This window comes from Vigna umbellata, chromosome 4, assembly GCF_029865625.1.
Source record: "Vigna umbellata cultivar VRB3 chromosome 4, Vumbellata_1.0, whole genome shotgun sequence".
NCBI lineage: Eukaryota > Viridiplantae > Streptophyta > Magnoliopsida > Fabales > Fabaceae > Vigna > Vigna umbellata.
In genome coordinates this window covers 45,633,723-45,651,974 of record NC_142168.1, presented here as the reverse complement: position 1 = coordinate 45,651,974, position 18,252 = coordinate 45,633,723, and the positions used below count along the sequence as shown (strand labels likewise).

The 18,252-nt window shown below is 32.3% G+C and overlaps 1 protein-coding gene across 2 annotated transcripts in view; it reads right to left on the bottom strand.

Moving 5' to 3' along the window:
* Positions 1-10,973: 10,973 nt before the first annotated feature.
* The window catches only part of EMB2247 (protein EMBRYO DEFECTIVE 2247), a 44,933-nt gene continuing 37,654 nt past the window's right edge, over positions 10,974-18,252 (bottom strand). For both annotated transcript variants that reach the window (XM_088111233.1, XM_088111234.1), the window contains 5 exons: positions 13,284-13,388; positions 13,057-13,158; positions 12,186-12,258; positions 11,889-12,055; positions 10,974-11,400 (listed from right to left, as the gene is read on the bottom strand). In XM_088111233.1, coding sequence (XP_087967359.1) covers positions 11,293-11,400; positions 11,889-12,055; positions 12,186-12,258; positions 13,057-13,158; positions 13,284-13,388 — 555 coding nt within the window. In that variant the 3' untranslated portion in view covers positions 10,974-11,292. The remainder of the gene's footprint in view (positions 11,401-11,888; positions 12,056-12,185; positions 12,259-13,056; positions 13,159-13,283; positions 13,389-18,252) is intronic.

Below are 18,252 nucleotides of genomic sequence, written 5' to 3'. Positions count from 1 at the left end.
CTTTGATTAATTACAAAGTTTAACCTCTCAATAATGCAGTCTCTAGCACTTTCACACACACCATAGGAATGTATATATTTAATTTAAAATCAAATTAGTGCTATCAGAACTAACAAGTGACTTGTTTTTACCCATATGAACCTTATTCATGGGATCTCCAATCACAAAGGTTGGGTTACCATCGCTTGTTCGTTTGTCAGTGACTTAAGTCTTATTCTCCTCGATGTTTCTAAGATTATATTTCTTCCTAAGGGTTTTGTCAGAGGTCTGCTAGATTCCGTTCTAACTTCACATAGTCAATGGAAATAGTTCCACTCATTAGCAGCTGCTTTACCAAATTGTGTCTCAATTGGATATGTTTATTCTTTTCATTGTAATTCTTGTTTTTAGCTATAGCTATTGCCGATTGGCAATCACAGTGTATTGACACCGATGAGGTTGGTTCCATTCTTAGTGGAATGTTTGCTAAAAAGTTTTTCAACTACTCAGTCTCACTACTAGCCATCTCAAGAGCGACAACTCATATTTCATTGTTGATCTTGCAATAATTGTTTGTTTGGCTGATCTCCATGTAATCACACCACCCTTAAGTGTGAATACATAATCACTAGTGGATTTTGTCTCATCTGAATCAGAGATTTAGTTAGCATACCCTTCTAGTACAATGGGAAATCCACTCTATTCAACGACATAATCCATTGAACCTCTTTAGTATCTCATAAGCTTGGAAAGTGCATCCCGATGTTCTTGATTTGGACATTGAGTGTACCTACTCAGTCTATCTACGACATAAGCAATATCAGGTCTAGACACGCTCATCAAGTGCAGTAAGCTTCTGATTATCTGGGCATACTGAGGTTGAGAGAATGATTCTCTTCTATTTTTCATTAATTTAGAGTTAGCATCATAAGGGGTACTCACGGGTTTGAAATCAAAATACGCAAACTTCTTAAGAAGTTTCTCAATGTATTTGTTCTTGGGATATATATTATCTCTCTTCCTTATGATTATAACACCTAAAATTACATTGGCTTCACCCGTTTCTTTCATTTCAAAATTTGATCCTAGAAACCTTAGTTTTTAGAGACTATCTGATTGCATGTGTTAATCATTAGCATGTCGTTCATATATGTAAATATATAATGACATATTCTCTACTTCTAGATTTAGAGTAATATCATTTGGTGAAAAGCCAAACCTATTTCTTCAAGTAATGAAGTAAAATTACCTACACCCCCAAAATTTTAAAATATTTAAGATTGATAAACGAGAAAATACCTTGTTGTACTTCTCTCATTTATAGGTGTAGTATACGAAAAATTACTCAAGTACCTCATCTTCTTATTTCTTTTTTCTTTCTCCGGAGAGAAAATCTTCTCCACCTTTCCTCAAAAATTACAAAGGCATGACATATGAAAATTAAGGTTCATCATCATAACTCCAACAAACTCTAAGTTGTCGCCTTGTCTCTCTCTTCTTCATCCTCATCCGCGGTCCCTACCAATGCGATAAGAAGTCATCGTTGTTGCTAGCATCTTGCTAGCCTCCGAAAGTTCTGTCTAGAAAAGATCTTAACTTTTGACACGTCCGAAAATGGTTTCAAAAATACCGTATGAATTATGGAAACAAAGTTTTGATCCTCCAGGATTGAGTTGTTGATGTGAGCCATAAGTCCTTAAGATTGTTGTAAAAGCTGACAATAAAAGAATAAAGATCACGAACAAAGGATTTTCTGATGCGTGTAGATCACTGTCCTTAAGAACTTATCTGTGGTGTATTGCACAAGCCCCTAGGATACAACATGAACTTCTCAGAATTTCTGAGGATTTCAGAACAAGCAGGGATCTCTAAAAAGAGAATAAAATATACCCAAAATATTTTTAGGAAAAGAAGAAAAGAGAAAGAATGAAACCAAGAGAAGAGAGAATGGAGAAGAATGGTTTCTGATGATGTATTTTGGAATGAATAAAGTGCTCTATTTATAGAGCTGGGAAACTAGGCCCATGATCCAAAAGATCCAAATATCTGCCAAATATCTTTTGAGAAAAAGATTTTTTTTAATAAATAAGAACGTTGCGAACAAAGAAATAAAACGTTGGCAACAATGAAGCACGAGACTTGCGGAAGATCTCACAACGTTAAAATAATAACGTTCGTCCACAAAAAAGCAATGTATTTTGCAATACCTTATCCTACGTGTACATCAAAAGGCACTCCAACACTCAGGTCAGTTTTTAGTTATACCAATCGGTTACTTAAATGCTCAATAAATGCAATCACTTACATCTTTACCTTACATATGTATTTATAGGTTTCAAAGTAGGTTTTTGATTAAGATTGGCCCAATCTTGGTCCAATATCTTATAGGCATTTTCTTACTTTGTTAATCAAATTGTAGAATCTTTAATGTGTAAAAAATCGAACGACTAAAAAGTTGTTTGGCGATCTTATTTTGGGATTCCTAAAGTTGTCTTTCTCCATGGTTGACCGACTGGGTTCCATAAACCGATCGATCTATACGATATTGAAATAATACGTTTAACAAACAAAATAAATAACTTGAAGTATGTGGTGGTTATTTGTCAAAGAGAATAATGTGTTGTTTTAAGTAATGGATTTTAAGTCTAATTCAACTCAAACAAAATCTGAATGATACATTCAACAAATATAAATCTTCGTTAAGATAAATTTTGATATCGTGTTAAAAATTAACTTTAAGCCTAATTCAAACTTATAAATAACTAATTTGTAAAATAAGATTTCTAGTCGAGAAATTTCCTAACAAATTAAATTAAGAGTCCTAGAATAATAATATTATAGGAGACTTGGTTGTTCATGACTTAATATTAAAATTTGAAAAGATAATAATAAAAATAAAAGTAAAAATAATTTAAGATATTATTTTTATTATTATTATGTAATTTAGTTTTATTTAATTTCGTTTTTCTTTATAAATGTATATAAGAGTCATGTATGATAGTGTTGTTTACCATATTATCATGAGAGTACATCAAACATGCTGCATATTTTCATAAATTTATTCGTTTCTTTTATCTCTTTTTTCTTTCACCCAAACAATTTGTTTCGAAACCCTATCATAAGGAACACAACATGAAAACCACATGATACAACGAAACAAATTCACTTCAAACACAACAAGCATATTAGTGATGGGCTTCAATTTTAATATGTATATTCAACTGTGTTATAATACAATCAAGTAGAAGTTATAGTATCCACAATTACTCATAGTAATAAGTATTTAAGACTCTTGTTTTCACATATTATTTTTGGTAGATATTAGTATAATAGTTATGCAGAAAATAAAATAAAATAAATGAATGTGAGAATGTTTCATGTTGGAGAATAATGTGAAAACCAATGTGGTTGGTTTATAAAAGTGTCAACCGTATGGAACACCCCTGAAATACAAGTTCCAATAAAAGATAATTTGAAGCATGTGAACGATTCGTTGGATAAAAATATAAGAGGAGGTTTAGTTGTTCAGGTCTCAATATCAAGATTTTGGAAAGGTATAAAAATAGAAGTAAAAGTAATTTAAGATATTACTTTTATTATTATTATTGTGATGTAGTTTAGTTTTATTTAATTTTAATTTTTCTTTATAAATGCATAGGAGAATCTCTCAATTTTTTTTATAAATGTATATAAGGGTCACATGTGAGAATATTAATTGTTTATTATATCATGAAGAGTACATACGTATTTTTCATAAATTTATTTTGTCTCTTCTATCTCCTTTTGTGTATGTGCCTCCAAACAATTTGTATCAAGAACAAAAAAAATATAGGAATGAGTTCAAAAGGTGGGTAGATTAAACTATCACAATTTTTTTCAAAATTTTAGAATGAAATCATATTATTTAAAGTAGACAAACTCATTCCTTTTTTTGGGTCAAATATAGGAAGAGTCAAAACGGAACATATCAATCCACGTTATCATTCTTACATATAAAAACAAATAATAATACTTAAAAAACCTCAAAGTATACTTACTTAAACATAAAAAAAAAATATAAAGATGATTAACATGATTTATGTGTTCACACATTTTCTACACGACTATGCTCTTTTGTGTGACAATTAGAATACTCTTTCAATTGCATACAATCTTGTTTTTCATAATCACACCAAGCATATTGAGATTAATGTTTTCTTCATGCGGAGGAACTTAAGGCCAAGAATGTATAATCTCGAATGTAGTTAGGTTCAAATTGACTATTCAAATATTCAAATTTTATTACAGATTATACAATCTATAATTTGTACAGATAACCTACAACACACATCCACATGCTCTACTAAAAATATATCAAAAATAGACATTAGAGACAAGAAAAAATTTACAGAATTTTCTCTCCATCAGAAGTCATGCTAGAAAAATAGTACAACCTACTTCTACCAAAGTACTGAAAAAACAAGCGTACTCTAACAAGTTAACTTTAACCAATGGTTGCTTCACACGACAAGACAAAGAAGACACAAGATTCAAGGAAAGAGCTCATTGTAACAAATATCTTTTGAGGAACCTTTAAATAAAAGATGATTCGAAGAAAGAATCAAAAGGATAACTTACGAAAATAATATCATTCAAAGAATACATCCTATGAAGAGAAGAGAAAAATATCATTCAGAGAAAAGCATAGAAGAGCTCAAAATCAAAAAAGAGAATATCTGAGAAGAGAAAACTAAAAAGTCGAGAACACTCTCAAACTTCATTATATTATCAGCTTACTATTTAAAAGTAGAAAGAAAAGAGAGAAACACCTATAAAGTTTGTGGCAGTATTGTATTGAACATATATCTTCTATGTGTGAATATTCGTCTAACGACTTGTAAGCAATTAGTTTGATTGCAAATTCTGAAGAGAATTAAAACACTTGTTGTTTAACTTAGGTGAGTTAAAGATTACTAGGCACCATATTAGGTTGATACTAGGATTGTCTAGTGGAAACCAAGAGTGGGTGAAACTCAATTAGACACTATATCACGTGGATACCAAGAGCGTCTAGGGATACCAGGAGTGATGAAGAATACTGCACAATCAGGAGTGAGTGAAACTCAACTAGGCAGCGTATCAGGTTGATACCAAAATTTTCTAGGGATACAAAGAGTGGTGAAAACTCAATTGTAATCTTGTTGTAAATTATAGTGGAACTCTCTAAGGTTAGAGGAAACTAGACGTAGCTTAGTTGGAGTGAACTAGTATAAAAATATTTGTGTACTTATTATTTTATTCTCTTTTAATGCTTCACTTATAAAAACCAGTCGTAATATTTTCGTTTCAAATACAAAAGCTTCCTATATTAACGATTATTCAATAAAAGGAAAGTTATATTAAAATATTACAGTAAACATTCTGAATATTGAAAAGAATTTATCGTTTAAACTAATTTCAAAATCGAGCATTTGAACAGTTTATGCAAAATATTTATACTCGACGAAAGTGTTATATCAGATTGGTTGCGAAAAAGTTTTCCAATAACACTATTTAACCCCCTCCCTTCTAGTGTTTTTAGGTACTTCATTCCTTATGCACTTCATGCTTTACTATTTTCATATTTTAACCTTTAATCTTCCATGACTTTCCACCTTCAAACCTTTGACATTGCCTAGGTGTATAACCCAAATGATTACTAAAACCTTGTCACATAGGCGAGATAATCTTTTTCAAGCCATATGACTCAAGAAAGGTGAGAGGCTATAATGGTGTTTGATGTGCTTTCAAAAGAAGTTGGACCAACTCAAGAAAGAGAAAGAATGACTAGAAGAAATCTAAAAGGGGTCCTCTAGTCTAAGTGACCTAAGTTGAGTAGTATAACACAAATTAAGCAGTAGAACACAAATTAACCACATAACAATATTCAATTCAAATGTGAAAATAAGTATATGGATTTTATATTTTGAAATGTGTTATTTTTTAAAATGTATCTTAGATTATATAATTGAAAATATATTTTTAGATTTAAAATTACATTTTCAATTGTAAGATTTTAAAAGATTTACTTTTGTAAAATGAGTGTAGTATCAAACAAATTATATAGCTAATTTAGTTAGACTAACATACAAGAGGTATTAGGTTCAACTTTCATTAATGACATTTTTGTTTGACAATTTCAAAAATTAATTTTGGAAGATTAATGAATTTGGGTTTGTTTATTTGAGTTTAGAGAAAAATAATAAACGTGAAATCAAACTTAAAATGATTATTAGGGTTTTTTAGTAAAATCTTTGGGAAAATTTATATATTTTGGAATAGTGTTGTTTTGGAGTGTGTAGGGTAAAATAAAAATAGAGAAACATACTATAAAAATGTATTTATTTATGGGTGAAAGAAAGTTTGAATTTTGTTTTACGACACGTTTAATGTTTTTTATTTGGATCCAAATTGTTATGCATTGTCGACGTATGAAGTATATAAATAGTCTTACTTTTTCGGGATTTTTGTAATTTTCTTTGATGTGTAGTTAGCAAAAGTGCAGTTTTGTTTTTATAAATATAATAACGTTTTTTTAATACTATAAGAAATGACAATAAAGGTTTTAAGGGGTTGGTGATGCTTGTTTTTGTGTCTTGGCATTAAGATAAATGACAGCAGCTAAGTTATACTAAAGATACATAATATGTTTATAGGGCAAGTACGATTATTATTTATAATATATATTATGTGTATAAAATGCAAAGGTATTATAATATATATTAGCTATTGGTTGTGGAAGTTATTAAGTACATATATTTTATGTATTGCTTATGATATAAGTTAAAACTGCACGTAGTAGCATTATAAAAAGTATGAAAAATTATTAATATATTTGGATAAAAAAAAGTTAACAGTGATATTATAATATATTATATATATGAAAGTTGAAGATACTTTATATGATAAAGTTGATATAATTTAATTAAAAGTCGCATGTGTTACTTTATTTTATTTTATTTATTTGTAATATGTGATTGTTTGCAATTTAAAAAAAGATAACGTAATTTGTGAGTTTTAGGTGAACAGGGGAAAAGGGAATTATGTGTAATTATATTGGAAGTGAATATCATCAATGTTTTAAGAGAGTAATGAGAAATGATATCTATGTATTTTGTTGGAAAACTCTTGTGAAGATGGTGGAAAGTGTATCATGTGTATTTCGGAAAGAAAGTTCTCAAGAAAGTGAAATTTGTATACTTAGTAGGGAAACTCTAGAAGAGAATGGTGAGAAGTGGATTCTATCTATAAGGTTTGAGGGAAGGAAGAAAGGTGATTGTTTTAGTGGTGAATAATTGTAAGTAAGTTGTGTATGAGAGTTAAAAACCATTTTTTGATTTTGGGATCATGGTCTTATCAATACATGTATAACTTTGTGAATTTTATCGAAACCCTCTCGAGAATTTTTGATTGCACTTTTTTTTGTCGAAACAACTTTGTGAATGGTTGTGTGAAACAAATGATGAAATTGAATGATATGGTGAGACACTATGAAAGTTTTGGGTGAGTTGTTATATAATTATGACTTAATACCTATCTTGGTTCTTATATTCATTATTTTTGTTCAAAGTCGTCATCGAGTTTTTTCGGCATTGAAAGTGGTCCCTTTTTTGTAAAATATGTTCAATTTAATTTTTTCACCGACGTCTAAATTGCTAATGACATAGAGTCCACGTAAGAAAAACATAATGAGTTGTTACGAAGTAGAGCTCACAGTGGCTAGCTCACATCATCATCTTGCCACGTCATCGCCATATTCCTCAAATTAGAAACCTTAATTTTCCTTCCACCACTGTGTCGTTGTGCACCACACTCAGGCCACCATCTTTTCCATGTCGTCGGACCACCGAGAGCTTCGCCGTTAGCAATCACGCAAGCCACCATAATCAATCAGAAAACCCAATATGCAAAAGAAACCCTCCACTGCAATGAATCAGACCCAAACCGCGAGCCCAAATCGCTATGCACCGCCACACCTGCATCTCCCTCCTGGTGCAACCATTGTGAGAACCACCATCAACATCTCACGATCTTGATCTTCTCCATTGCCAACTGAGAACTCCACCCTCATGAGAACCTACAAAGTGAAACCCAAAAAATCACAAAACCATCGAACTTGTAGGAAACCCATAATTCTCAAATCTCCTTCGAACATTAACCCTAGTTCGTGAAACAGTCACAAACATTTTCGAACTAGAACCTTAACTCATGCAGATTGCGTTCAACCCCCAAATTGAAACAAAGATCCTTCATCGCAATAGGTCGTGCAACCTTCAATATCTTCCTCGCGTACCATCATCAAAACAAATTGCAAAAACCCAATTCGCGAAATCGTGCTTCCTCCATGGAAACCTGCAAAATCCTAAATCGCACTATTATTGAACTCGTTCAACCTCCATTAATGACGTGAAAGCATCTGCAAGGAGTAAAACGCGTGAATAACTTTCCATTAAATCACAAAAACCTATAAAAATTAAGGTTTTTGATTTGAGGAAGATGGTGATGACGTGACGAAATGATGATGTGAGCCAACCGCTGTGAATTCTACTACATGACAACTCATTCAAGGACTCTACTTCATTAACGATTCGGATGTTGTTAATGAAAATGACAAAATTAAACAAATTTAAAAAAAAGAATTCACTTTAAATGCTAAAAAAACTCGAAAATCACTTTCAACAAAGAGATAAAAATAGATATTAAATCTCTAATTATTTGATGTATGTTATTATTATGATGTTTGATTTTGCTATTAGCTCATCATTTGTATATATGTTAGCTCATCATTTTTTATGTGTTTGACTGTGATGATTGACTATGCCTGTAGATATACTAGAATAAATATTGTTGCAAATATTGATCTGACAATAAGAAACTTTGGGTTTGTTGCAAATATTGATCTGACAGGAAAAAGCTTTGGGTTTGCTTCGAGAAAATGACTTTTTTCTATATAAACTTATTTATTAGACAGGTTTTTGTGAAATAATATAAATTTTGATTTAATTATAAATTCTTTTAAAGTTTACTTTTGGGTTGTTTGTATAAGTAAATGAAACTTTCAATTTCCGATAATATTATTAATAAATGGTGATAATAAATTTTCAAAATAAAAGATTTTGAAATTTACGAATTTTAGTAAAGTATCTTAATAGCATTCAAGTTGGATGTTAAATTAATATAATTTATAATATATTATTTGTTGAAATGCATTTAAAATGAGATAATACATTCCAATTTAAAAAATAATATAATTCTTTCACCATGGTAAAACCATCATTTCATCATGCCTATGCTTTCATATATAACACGATTATTAAGGGTGTGTTCGTTTGCATACCTGTCATTTTTTATGCGTATTTGCTGAGATGGATTTACGAGATAAATAATATTAGTTTTCAAAAATTTGAAAGCGAAGTAGAGCGATGATTTGCTGGATAGTTCAGATTTTCAATATTTGCATCTTTGTTCGGATTTGAAACAATTTCATATGAAATTTCAAATTTGTTCTCATACAGTTATGATTGAATATGAAGGCTGCAAGAGATGAAGATATTAAGCATGAAAATTACAGAGGAAAAATGATTGAAGATGAAGGTGGAACTGATTCCACTTGCAGATGGCATCGATTCCAACGACATTTATCCAATTCCAAGCCTCTGTATTTGATTCTAAGCCAAACGTATTTAGTTTCAGCACTTCGTATTATTCGGTTCCAACATTTCATAATATTCGGTTGCATTTCATATTCGATTCTTGCATTTTATATTTGGTTTCAAACTATTTTGTTTTTTTTTTCTTGTTGGATATATATATATATATTACGTAGTTTCAAATATGTCTAATCAGGTAGAGTATTTCTTGTGGTCATGATAGAGTTCATTCATGCTTCTTCTTAATATTAAAAATAATAATACAAATAATAATAATAATAATAATAATAATAATAATAATAATAATCCTAAAAAATGTATTATTTTAATTATTTCATCTAAAAAGTAATTTTAATTTTTTTTCCTCTTTATAATAATTTTTACAATTAAATATATTAATAATAATAATAATAATGATACAATTTTTTTCATGTTAAAAATAATTTTTTTTATATTCTTATAATAATTTTTACAATTATATATAATATTAACAATTACAATTTTATATTACTTTTATTATTAAGGATATTTTGATAATCTTTAATTTTTATCAATTAAACAATTTATTTTATTTATGGTTAAATTTTAAACTAATTTTCAGAAACTTTAATTTCAAATATACTCTCACTCACCTCCAAATCTCTTAAAAGAAAACAACAATCAATTTACTCTCAAATCCCCTTTAATTCATTCACTCACTCTCTCCAAATCATCTTCTAAAGTAAATACACCTTAAATATACCTCAAAATACATAACTTTATTTAACTTTAAGATAAATTTAAAATAAACTTAAAATTATGTGTTAAAATAAACTTAAAATTAATCAGAAAGCATATAACAAAGAACGTTATATTTTATAACTAATTATAATTAACATATATTTTTAAGTTTATTTTAAATATATTATAAAGCTAAGTAAACTCGTAAGTATTAATGTATATAGGATATTATATAATTAATACATTTTTTCAAGTTTATCTTAAATATACCTTAAAGCTGCATAAACTTTCATGCATTTTTATACATATTTTTTTATGAAGATGGAAGAGGTATGGAAAAGGTAAAAGAAATATCATTTTTTATTCTTCTGTCTCGCTCATTAATATACAAGTTTCCTGTATTTTTGTGCTCTGAATTGACGATCAAGTTGGTCAGTTACTCCAATATCAACCCTAAAATTTCTACGAACCAAAACCAAATCTGAAAAAGACAGCTCAATAGAGCAGTATATATTCAATTTTTTATAGTAATTGTATAATAAATAAATATTGATGGTATCTGCAAATGTTTTAGCACTAAAAGGCATTACTATTTTGGCAAAACTGTTGAAGAATTCTAAGAAGTTGTTTATTAATAATAATACAGTATCGGTATGAGCAATGTACTTTGCAATCATGGTTTCTTCCCAGTATCAAACTTATAATAAAATAATTGAGGTCAATGGATATCCTACACTTACAACAACTCATCTGATGGTGACAAAACATCTATTCCCTTGTGATGATGCCATGTAGAGAGAGACTGCGATTTTTGTTGCTGACATCAGGTGTACTGCAATCTTGTTGATTCTCCATAACACGGCATGAAATTGGATACAACAGGCATTAATCGGTAGCTGAAACGTTCTATTGTGACAATAGAAAGTTATTTCAGTAATTCAAGTCGTTTCTTTGTTAAATTGATCTTCTCTTCTGCTTCTGTGGCTTTTTCTCGCACCCCGCGGACCACAGCTTCCGGTGCTTTCTCTACAAACTGTAGCAAGTCACAGCAATAAGAAATTTGGCAAACACTCTTGCTGTACTTTTGTGTATCCATGTTAGAATAATTTTATAAAAACACCTAGTACTAGAGGAGCCTAGAAAACCGTTAAACAAAAATATCAGCAGGTAATACTCAGTAACTTTAGTAGTTTATTTATAATTAATACTGATAAAATCATCCTTATGCTGTATTGTATTACTCAATGTGAGATTTGGGTACTTCAAAATACTCCGAGTTGTTTTCGGATATCGAAACACTTGATCTTAGATTTTATATTATCTTAAAAAATAGTGTTAAAAACTCTGGAACACTCAAAAAATACTGTTAAAAAATATGGAACACTACTTCGCTACCTTTGCTCAGTTTTAGAATCATTTCGTATCTACCTATATTATCTGATTTTGATAGTTAAGCAGCATAAATAACAAGGGTTTAATGCACATTCAAATAATGAGGGTAAGTAATATATCGTTTCATACTTGAGAAGAATTGAGTTTAGATTTTAATGCATCATATTCCTTCTGCATCTTGGAAAGACGCTTTGATAGTCGTTCAATTTCTGCAGAAATATCAACCATATCGGCCAGAGGGAGATAAGCCTCCAGTCCCTCTCCAGCCACGAGGTGAACTGACTGATCTGCATTTCCTGAAGTATATTACGTGACATTGTTTCAGCCGCCAGTATTTATTTAGAACCAATAAATAATTGACTTGAGAAAAATGATACAAATTCAATCTTCAACCATGGAGGGCAAAAAGTTCAGTAGAAAGCATGCCTGGAGAAGAATCTGTGAATTCCAGATTTTGTAGATCCAGCCGAGAGAGAAGAGCTAGAACCTCTCGTTCTTCCTGATGAAAAATAAGATACACCACAACATTACTTTGTTTTTTCTCAAGAACAAGAGCAGAGGGGAAAATCTATGAAATTCATCAAGATTACAGTTCCAGTGTTGCACAGAAATAAATTGATTCCTCCAAATATGGGGCAGGTCAGTTTTTAAGAAGGTAGACGGAAAGAAGAAAAGATCAAGAGGAATGAGGTTAGGGACCAAGAATGGGAAGAGTTAGAAAAAAAAAGAATTTTATTGGACATATGAAAAAGAAAAGAAAAATAGAACACTCTCTCCTCTAAGGGTTTCCTCTTCACTAAGGATTTCAACTTTCACAAAGAACTAATGCTTAATCTGTCAAACGAACACCCCCTCACCAATCCTTATTTCCTATTATTAGAGAATAATAACGTGTAATAGGAAAACATTACTTCTTCTTTAATCCTAGATTATTAGCTTGTTTGTTGTGCCAGCTGTCCTTTTTGTTAGTTTGTTATATGTATGGGCACACTTGTATCCAAAATGCATCTTCTATAAAATGCTCCATTTCCTCACTGTTTTCAGAGGGTTGAAATAATGAAAACCTTTTTTACATTTTAATATTTTTTCTAAGACTTATTTATGTTTAACACCACAAGTAACTCATTAATATTCTAACCATACCTGATTTCTCCTTCTCCTTATATCATAACAAAAACATACTTACGATTTATATATTAAAATAAAGAAAAGAATCACATGATGATAAATAAAATTGCAATTCATATTCATTTTCTTAAATATTGGAGGTAGAGAAATGAGGAGTAACCACACTTACAGCAATATAGTCTATAACTTCTTTGTTTGCAACCACAGATGCTGATATACGTTTTGCCGGCTCAACAGAATATTCTGCCCGAGCATTCCTGATGGCTCTAACCTAGAAAACGAAAAAAAATAAAAATAAAAAGATATAAACTAACCAAAAGTGTGATTATGTAAATGAATCATGTTCCAAAGAAATATTGAAAAGGTTGAGAGAAGAAAATAAAGATATAAACTAACCAAAGCCTGCAAATTTTCAAACTTTTTTATAGAGCCATTGTTCCTTGGAAGTTGAGTCTCGGGCCAAGGTGATACAATAAGAGCATGTTTTCGGTAAGGGAGTGCCTATTGGCAAAAGAAAAAAATATATATGATAGCAGTTCCATCTTATAGTCACTTGAAGAAATATTGAGATAGAATACTGCTGAATTTAAAGGCAGGTATACAAAGAGAAAGAAAATAGGGAGATTGGCTGGAATTGATCCAGTAGAAATGGCTTTCCTTCTTATGCAGAGTCTCCGTGTAGGCAAAGAATTAGTGAGTACTGCTTCTTAAAAACAATATCCATTTAACATACGATACACAAACCCCATGGGTATTATCACAAGTATGTTTTTCTTATCTTTGCTGACTGTGTAATACCACATGTTATCTTTATTTATTAATCAAAAGTTGAGGTAATTAGGGATCTAAATTCTAGCAAAACGAACTTTTACAAAGGATGGAGCTCAAAGATGATGTCCACAAGGCCTTCAGCAAGGGCAAGGCAGACTTTAGCTGCTCTGGCATTTCATCTTCATCCTCTTCATCTTCCCTCAAAGATTCTGTTGTACATTACAGGGCTAGGAAAGTGTAACAGTAAAACCATGCTTAGCAGTTTTTTATTTTGACATACATATTATATATATAGTGCAAATTCTAAAGGTGATCATACCCACCAACTCATCTGTAAAATTCTGAAAGAAGGTGATGTCTTACTGTCTTGTGTAATCCACACCATGTATTTTGAAAATAATTTAATATCCTTTATGGTGCTGAAAAATGTTGGAAGTCCTACATCGACTAGAGGTAAGGTCAATTCATAGTATATAAGTGAATACAAACCTCACCTTACAAGCCGTTTTTATGAAGTTGATTTAGGCTTAAAGTCTACTTCTTAACATGGTATCAGAGCCAGGTTAGAACTTATTCTAGCGATATTTGTGTTGCTAGACATATTGTTCCACCCGCAATTGGGTCGCTATCGGATCACCCATTAGTATCTAGTCTCATGTTCGAGATGTATATATCTCGGCGTGACAGGGTGTGTTGGAAGTCCTACATCGGCTAGAGATAAGGCCAATTTATAGTATATAAATGGATGCAAACCTCACCTTACAAGTCGATTTTGTAGGGTTGAGTTAGGCTTAAAATCCACTTCTCAACATTACTAATTATTAGTGTTGTAAATGGCATATTACTAGGATAAAATTATTCTCAACATCTCCATTGTAATTAAGAAAATATCTTCAAAATTTCCTATTCATTTCAACATATTTTATTGTTAGATACATTTTGTATTTGCGGTGTGCAAGAGCAAGATGTTTGATGAATACTGAAACTCTAGGAAGAGAAATATTTACGAGCACTGTCAAAAGCATGGTTTCCTTAGGATATAGGCAAAGCCAAGGAGATCATACTTTATTCATAGAGAACTTTGTTATGGGTAAACTTACACTATTGTTGGTCCATGTAGATGACACGATTATTGTAGATGATGAAACCTAGAAATTGATTTTTAAATGAAAAATTGGCAGCCCAATTTAAAATGAAAATTAAGGGAAAACTTACATATTTCCTTGGAATAGAGGTACTTATTCAGAAAAGGAGATTTTCATTTTCCAAAGAAAATATGTACTTGATTTTTTTAAAGAAATTGGTAAGATGGGATGAAAAATTTCAGGAGTTCCTATTAAATAAAATCATAGAATTGGAAGGGAAGAGAACTCTCTTTTAAAAGAAACAATATCAAAGATTGCTAGGAAAACTTATTTATCAGATACGAGACCAGACATTGTTTGTTTATGCAGTCAGCATGGTATGCAAGAAAAAGACAGCGAAGGAATGGACAAAATTCTTCAATACTTGAAGTCAAGCCTATGAAAGGGGCTATTTTTCAAGAAAGAAGACCCTTTCACCTTGAAGATATATACTAATGCAGGCTATGTAGGATTTGTTATTGACAAAACCAACTTTTGGGTACTGTATGTTTATTGGAGAATGTCTAGTGACTTGGAGAACCAAAACAATAGGATAAAGTATCTCGTTCTAGTGCAGAAGTTTAATTTTAAGCCCTTGCTCAAGATGTGTGTAGGACTCTAGATGAATATTTGATGACAAGGTTGACATCCTCAGGCAAAGTCTACCATTAGTATTGTCCATAATCCAGTCCAACATGATAAAATCCAATATATTGAAATTGACAAGAACTTTATCAAAAGATATCCCTGACAGGGTGTCTAGTGGTTATAACCCATGTCCTTAGAGGACTTCAAATAGCAAACATTTTCACTAAAGGCCAAAGTCCAAGATCTTCTTGTAGGCAAGTTATTAGAATTTGTCTTATTAGCTGTATTATCTCTATCAAGATTTGTGTTTTATTGTTTCCTTACTTAGCATGTTATAATTACAGTATATGATGGGGATATCCCTGAATCATAGGGATCTGGTTGTCTAGGAGTTAATATTATACTTCCTAAAATAGCATTCTAGCCTTGTATATATGGATTGTATTCTCAGCATAATAAGATGAATTATTCTACCCTAAATTATAACATGTTATTAGTGCTCTCGAATTTTGGGTGCCGCCTCTACCTACGCACAACAAAACCCTAGACGACAACCTTCATTGTTGCCACCATCCCTTTCGAGACAGCCTTCATTACTGTCACACACCAAACGCTAGCCACCAGCCTTCATTACTGTAAATCATTTTTTTGGGTCGCCATTCTTCATTGCCTTAAGGTCGTTGTACTGCATGGACATGGAAGACCAAATTCCTGAAGTAGTGAATACTACATCATAGTACACTCAGGAACAACTGCAGAACCTCAACACTGCCTATCGATTGAATGGGAAGAATTATTTGAAATAGGCCCAGCTTGTTCGCAGAACTTTGAAAGGTAAAGGGAAAGTTAACCACTTGACTGAAGATGCTCCTAAAGAATAAGATCCCAGATTTACAAAATTAGATGAAGATGACTCTATGATAATGGCATGGCTATGGAACTCCATGATCCCAGAAGTCACTGATACTTGCGTGTTTCTTAATTCTACAAAGGAGATTTGGAATGCCATGGAGCATACATATTCCAAAGCTAAAGATGCTGCTCAACTATATGATGTGAAGGTGAAGAGTGTCGCTGCAAAACAGGAAAGCAAGACTATTATAGGGTATGCCAATCAACTCAAATCCTATGGATAGAATTAGACCATTACAGGGTCATTATAGGTTCATGAATGCCAAGTGCTCAGATGATTCAGCAATGCCCAAAGAGTATTGTTAGAATATTTACCCTATTTATCATGATTATATTGTGTCTAGAGTTGCCCTATTTATCATGATTATATTATGTCTGGGATTACCTTAATTATCATGATTATATTGTGTCTAGGGTTACCCTAATTATCATGTACTCTTGTATCAAATTATTTTTACAAAAATGGAAGATTATGAGAGGGATCAATCAAGCTCTCTAGAATTATTTTAGAGTTTAATTCTCAAGTTGGTATCACAGCCATGGTTAGAGCCTATCCTAGCGAGTTCTAAGTGGGCATTCTATTCTTCTATTCCATCCACTATCGGACCGTTATCGAACCACCCAATTTCTACTATCACGCACGGGATGTCTATACCTCGGCGTGAAGGGGGTGTGTTGGAAGTCCCACATCGACTAGAGATAAAGCCAAATTATAATATATATATATATATATATATATATATATATATATAAGTGAGGTGCAAACCTCACCTTACAAGCCGGTTTTGCGAGGTTGAGTTAAGCTTAAAAAGTCCATTTCTAACATGGTATCAGAGCAGGTTGTCTGAGTCTCTTCCTACTCTGTCTTTGTTGCTGCTGGTGGCCCGTGGCTGCCGCCACCGGCGGTCTTAAAAATTTCATATTTTCTTAAATACCTCAATGAGCAGTCTTGTTCTGGTTTCTATCTAGTCTCTAAACCTTAGTTGTTGTCCGCAACTGTCTGGCACAGTTTGTCGCTGTCTGGCACAATTTGTCGCTGTCTGGTGTTGTTTGTCGTTGTCTGACGTCGTTCGTCGTTCGTCGTTGTCCACTTGGCACTATTTTTCCACTGTGAGGAGCTGTTCACATAAGTTTGTCACTATCAATTTTGTTCCCTGCCATTCTGACGCCGTCTGCTAATGCCTGCCGCCGGCCACCGCCACAGTTTAGTTCGACGACCAATGGATCTGGATCGCCTCCTTGAGCGATGGTCAATCCCGCCCGATGTCGAGGGCTAGTTCTCATCCAGGCACCACCACGCACGCCACATTTGTCCGACTCTGCCGCCACCGTCATCTTTTCTCCGACAAAGTTAGGGGTTTTGTCGCCTTAAGGAGTGTGACCCATCCTGGGTGGTCGCTGCCTCATTCTCCTCCACACGCACGGTCACGAACGACTTCTCTCCGATCAGCTTCCGGCACGTGTTTGTCACAAGTCACCTTCCCAATGTCAGAATCATACTACGCCACTACCTTTCGTCTCGCTTGGCCAAAAGAAAAAAAAAATAGTTTCAGCATTGTTCCTTAGTCTCTCTTTCATAATGTGTGTTTAGTTTGCATATTGTAGCAGCTGTGATGTTTTTGATGGCTTGTGTCATTTATTTACAAGTCCCCAAGGAGAGTCAGTGTTTTTAGTTGGTTAACACCAAGGAATTTCAACACCAAAGTCATAGGTTGAAGGTTCCTCATGGCATGAGGGGAGTCTATTTCTGGCAAGATTCATAATCTTAGTCAAACAATTTACCAGTCCTTTGTCAAATCTGTTTTTTATTATGGAGACCATTATGATCTTCCACCTTCACGATTTGTCATCGGTGTGTCATCATTTTGGTCGTTCGCCGTGAGGGGGAGTATGTTTCAGCCATTACAGGCCCCATCAATGAATGATGGCAACTTAGTCCCTGTAGTTTGTCGCTTTCAACGACTGCAGAC